Here is a 5,318-nt window from a genome sequence, read left to right as displayed (position 1 = left end):
AAGTAGACTGCTGCTGTAGCCGCCGCTCAATTAATCGTATCTAATGAATGGGTGGTCTTTTTCAGTAGCGAATCAGCCCCGTGGTTGAAAAACGCGGTAGCGTAGGGAAAAAAGCTGCAAGTCAAACGCGCAGAGCGTTTACTTCTAGACGTTAAAAAAGCTTCAATTGTCAAGCTTGCAAATGTGAGATGTATTGTAAAAGTAACCTCCATTAGTTTTCAATTTTTGCAAAGTCGTTTTAGTGGCTCCACGTCGTTTCAATTGTCGGAGCACTTCGCGTTTCGTCTTGATCAAGTTGGATTTATATTAAAAGAGAGAAAAGAAATTTAGGCTATAGGGGGGCTTCATCCAGACCCTTATAAGTCACTCACTAATCTATTGGGCTCATGATCATTCGAACATGGGCATGGGCGGCTACAGCTTCTTCAACATCATGAATCGAGTTACGTCTGTCATTGGACAAGTGAAAAAAAAGCCTTACGAGTCATGACCATCGTTTTCATTAACGCTGTAACGTCGCTGTTGGCCACCTGTTCCTGCCCTAGGTTAGGTTAGGTTGGGATAACAACATTTTGAACATTCTTGGTCGCTTGCTTCTCTTCTACTTTCGGCTTCCCACCTCACAATCTCTTTAAATAGCTCTCCACTCAACATGAGCTTTCAAGCTTTTGGTTCCCCCCCCCCCCCCAAAAAAAAAAAAAAAAAAACTATTCTAATTTGCTTGGAAACGAGTAGCATCATTAGAAATCATTCACTTGCTAATCCCATATGATTAAACAAAGAATAGCGATGTTTTTTACCAGGACAACCATTCGTCTCTTGCCTTGCTTTTTGTTCTTAGTGTTCCACGTTGCTATTGTGAATTGTGCCAATGCAACAACTCATCAACTAAGTTGGGAGGTAGGTGTTGCTCACGGTCTATCAACTTTTTATGCAGAAGACTTCATCATATCATAGCAAACATATTGAATGATTATATCCTCTAGCATCATATTTCTTAACCACATGGCCTTGGCATATAATCTTTGCTTTCACATCATTAGGCTATAATTGTTCCAACATACATATTGATTAATTCTCTGTTTGCAATGTTTAATGATTGATCGATAGCATGAAGTTCTCTATGTCCACAGTCACGGCGAGGGAGTGCTAGTGTAGTGCTACCACACTAGGCTTCTAATCAAGGCAACCCCCATTCAAGTTCTGTTCGCTATATAATTTGGTCACTGGTGCACCGGTCTATTAGCGACCATATGCAAGCTATTGTCATCGAGAGATCCTAGGTTCAAGTCCCATTCCATACACTTGGTGCCGTAACATGGGCAATACATGCTCCGAAGTCTCATCCCCTGCACTTGAGTGCCCTAACTTGGATCATATGTGCTCATCTTGCTTGGCTATGACTTCAAAAGACCCCTCTCTCAAGTCTCATTCCCTGCACTTTGAGGGCCCTAACATGGACCATATATTGTGCTCAGCTGGCTTGGAACAAAACCCCTGATCTCTATAGTTTCTCACTCAACTCTCAACGAGACACAGAGCAAATTAGCATTGTGATTGCATCGCCTTCATGCATTGAATAATATGCCTTTCTCTTTGATGCGGAATATGTAATTTCCATGTCCACATGCAGCTAATCATTAATAGTGGCATACAGCTTATGCTTGCAAAATTATCAATATCTGCGTCTCCAACCACTCAAACTTGGTTTTGTGGTTACGCGCCTTTGCAGGTTCAGTACACAAACGTTACGCGCCTTTGCCATACGAAATCCCTGGTATCTGTAAACGGGCAGTTCCCGGGTCCAACAGTGTACGTGAGGGAAGGTGACACTGTCATCGTCAACGTCACCAACTTGGTCTCTTACAACGTTACCATTCATTGGTAATATAGACTCAAATCCACTATATTCGGATTAATCCAAACTCCATTATCCTATTAAGGTTGTCGTAGCCCAAAGATCTAATCGTTTTGACGCTGTCCTATCAAGTGATCATCGTCTCTCTACCCGTGTGTTTCAGAGATTAATTAGGCTGATGCTTATCTCTAAAGTGTGCTAATATGTTTGAATTTTGTCATACTCTAAAGATTTATTATGCCACTTCAATGGGATTTGATAAAGTGATGATCACAAAAAAATGTATATAGTGGCATGACCTTCAACAAGTACTTTAGCTGGTAGTTCTAAGGTAACACTAACTAACTTAATGCATTTCTTCTGATACAGGCATGGAGTGAGGCAGCTTCTGTCTGCATGGGCAGATGGGCCTGCATACATCACCCAGTGCCCCATACAGACAGGGCAGTCTTATGTCCACCAGTTCCAGATCACTGGACAGAGGGGAACCCTCTTTTGGCATGCTCACATCAGCTGGCTCAGAGCCACCTTGTATGGAGCCTTCATCATCCAGCCCGAGCAGAATGTCAATTACCCCTTCACTACCCCCACCAATGAGTTCCCCATTGTCCTAGGTGAGCACTCTACATCATCATCCTTATAGCTCCACCACAATGTATAAATGCATCAATGACGCTTAAAATTGAAATGGGCTCTCTTTCATGCTGCTTTTGATCCTATGACCAAACGGGTGATTGCATTTTATGGCCCTTCCTGGGGTATTTGCAGGTGAATGGTGGAACGCAAACGTAGAAGATGTAATAGCAGAAGCACTAGCTACTGGAGGAGGATACAATATTTCAGACGCTCTCACAATCAATGGGCAGCCTGGAGACCTCTACACATGCTCACAAGGAGGTAGCAACCACTGCAGGCCAGATCATTTGTACATCTACCAGATTAATAGGCATTCATATGTACAGACTAGTTACATACACATACGTGCATAAATTACGCATACATGCGTGTGTACACAGTATAACTTACATACACACATGAATGCATGCATTATGCTGCATACATATGTTCAATGCACAGTCCATACAATTTAAATTTTTATAACATGTACCAAATCACACAAAAACACATGGGTGCCGCACAATGACATACATAACATATTCCACCTCTTACGGCCATACAACATATTATGCACACAAACGGTACCTGTCTACTTACATAGATGCATGCATACAAACATACATGTGCTAGCACAAATATACATACATAGCCCTAACGTGGAAAAAAAGAGAGAAAGCCAAATTTAAACACGTTGAAAACTACTTGTTATTTATATGCCCCAACACTGTGCAGCAACTACCATGGTCAATGTGACCCAAGGCAAGACATACCTCTTGCGTGTAATCAATGCAGCAGTGAATTTCCAGCTCTTCTTTGGCGTGGCCGGCCACAACCTGACTGTGGTGGAGGCAGATGCAGAGTACACACAGTCTTACGTCACAGACTACATTGTATTGGCACCAGGGCAGACCACGAACGTATTGCTCACCGCAAACCAGTCCATGGGACAATACTACATGGCAGCTTCTGTCTTCTCTCCAGCACCTACAGACTTTGTGCCATTTCCTCAGACTGCAACCACAGCCATTTTGAACTATGTTAGCTCCAGCTCTAACTCAAGCTCAAACTCCAATGCAACCACACTTGGGGCCATGCCCACTTTCCCTGATTACGATGATGTTGCAGCAGTGCAAGCCTTCGCCCAGAGCTTGAGAAGCCAGTCCTACTCCAAGGGCTACTACTACATGAATGTGCCCCAAGAAGTTGACGAGGATCTCTTCTTCACAGTTGGCTACTCCTTGCAGCCGTGCCCTACAGGCAGCCAGTGCCAAGGACCCCTCGGGGAACGCCTCTCTGCCTCCGTCAACAATATCACCTTTGTGAATCCATCCATTTCAGTGCTACAGGTGCGCAGCACGTCCTACTTAATTATGCGACATATGAATCTCTAAAATTAGAGAGTTTTAAATTAATTGATTGCCTCTTGGGTTCTCTTTTGGCTCAGGCTTACTATAACCAGATCAACAACGTGTACGACGCCGATTTCCCCGACAACCCACCCTTCGAGTTCAATTACACGGGGGCGTTTACGGGTGACTTGCAGTCGGTGCTGGGCACGCGGGTGAAGGTGCTGGATTTCAACTCCACGGTGCAGATCGTGTTCCAGGACACGTCGTTGCTTTTCTTCGAGAGCCACCCGATCCACCTGCATGGCCAGAACTTCTACGTGGTGGGCAGCGGCTTTGGCAGCTTCAACGCCACATCGGACACAGCCAACTTCAACCTGGCCAATCCCCCCTCCCGAAACACAGTGGCCGTCCCATCCGGAGGCTGGGCTGCCGTCCGATTCAGAACAACCAACCCAGGTAATTAGATCTGCTTAAACTTTACTCATAAGCCTGCTGTTATCCAGGAACAGGCACAGGCGCATTCCCTGTACGTTATGGTCCTGCAGGGTCGTGGGAGTGTAAATCTCCACCCAAAAAAGTGTGTTGATTTGTCATATGTTCTGAGAAATTATGTGTGTTGACTTGTAGTACATGTTGCTCTCCTCATGGGGAGGACCATTCTGTACACCTTGAAGAGCAGCGTCGCCTCTTCATGAATAATCTTACTTGTAAATGGAAAGTTTTGCTTCATTTAACGAGTTTTGTTTTTGTGCAGGGGTTTGGTTTATGCATTGCCATTTTGATCTGCACACCGAATGGGGGATGTCCATGGCTTTTATTGTAAAAAATGGCAATGGAACTCAGCAATCTCTGCCAGCTCCACCCTCTGATCTGCCTCCATGTTAGCAAAGGGCATACGATATAAAGCATTGCATGCAAGTTCTCAAAACTTAGAGATTGAAAGTTGTGGTTTTGTCACTTTTTTGAACACTGATCCAAGGAGGGTAAAATAACGTCTGTTTTCAAATAAAGGAATCTTAAGGCTTAGGCTTGCAATGTATACCAACTTCCAAGGCTTAGGCTTGCAATGTATACCATGGCAATGGCACAATTGTTTAAATTGCCACGTAAATGTGGCATCCACCAATAAAGAGTTACGTATATATATCTCTTCTTTGACAAGAACGCAATTTTTAGTCGAATGAAATTTTTGTACCTTTTGAAAAAAACTCAACGCACGTATCCATAATCATTACAGCCACTTTAATAAAAATCAAGGTTTATTGAGCTAATAGGGGCCTACAACGAGTGGAAAAAGAAATTCCATTAATTAATTGAGTCTTATTAAGATTTGTGTTAGTAAGGTTTGACCTTAGGATAAAAGAACTTACGTCATATTATTTTTTATTTATTAATTATTGCATTATTATTTCAAATGGTTGCAACTGTAATGCACAATCTTGTTCTTCCCGATTGTATCCGTCTCCTCCTCCCTACTACCGTAGGCACTTCTT

The 5,318-nt window shown here is 43.3% G+C and overlaps 1 protein-coding gene across 1 annotated transcript; it reads left to right on the top strand.

Annotated features, from left to right (window-relative positions):
• The first annotated feature begins 699 nt into the window (after window positions 1-699).
• Window positions 700-4,969, top strand: LOC147629510 (putative laccase-11). The gene is made up of 7 exons (XM_086812770.1): window positions 700-900; window positions 1,733-1,884; window positions 2,228-2,472; window positions 2,627-2,755; window positions 3,209-3,822; window positions 3,921-4,281; window positions 4,580-4,969. Exons 1-7 carry the CDS (start codon window positions 769-771, stop codon window positions 4,708-4,710), a joined length of 1,764 nt encoding a protein of 587 aa, XP_086668896.1. The 5' UTR covers window positions 700-768; the 3' UTR covers window positions 4,711-4,969.
• Window positions 4,970-5,318: the final 349 nt, after the last annotated feature.

Source organism: Cibotium barometz, chromosome 18 (genome assembly GCF_041138505.1).
Source record: "Cibotium barometz isolate CiBa-2024 chromosome 18, ASM4113850v1, whole genome shotgun sequence".
In the NCBI taxonomy this organism is placed as follows: domain Eukaryota; kingdom Viridiplantae; phylum Streptophyta; class Polypodiopsida; order Cyatheales; family Cibotiaceae; genus Cibotium; species Cibotium barometz.
This window is presented reverse-complemented; position numbering and strand designations above follow the sequence as displayed.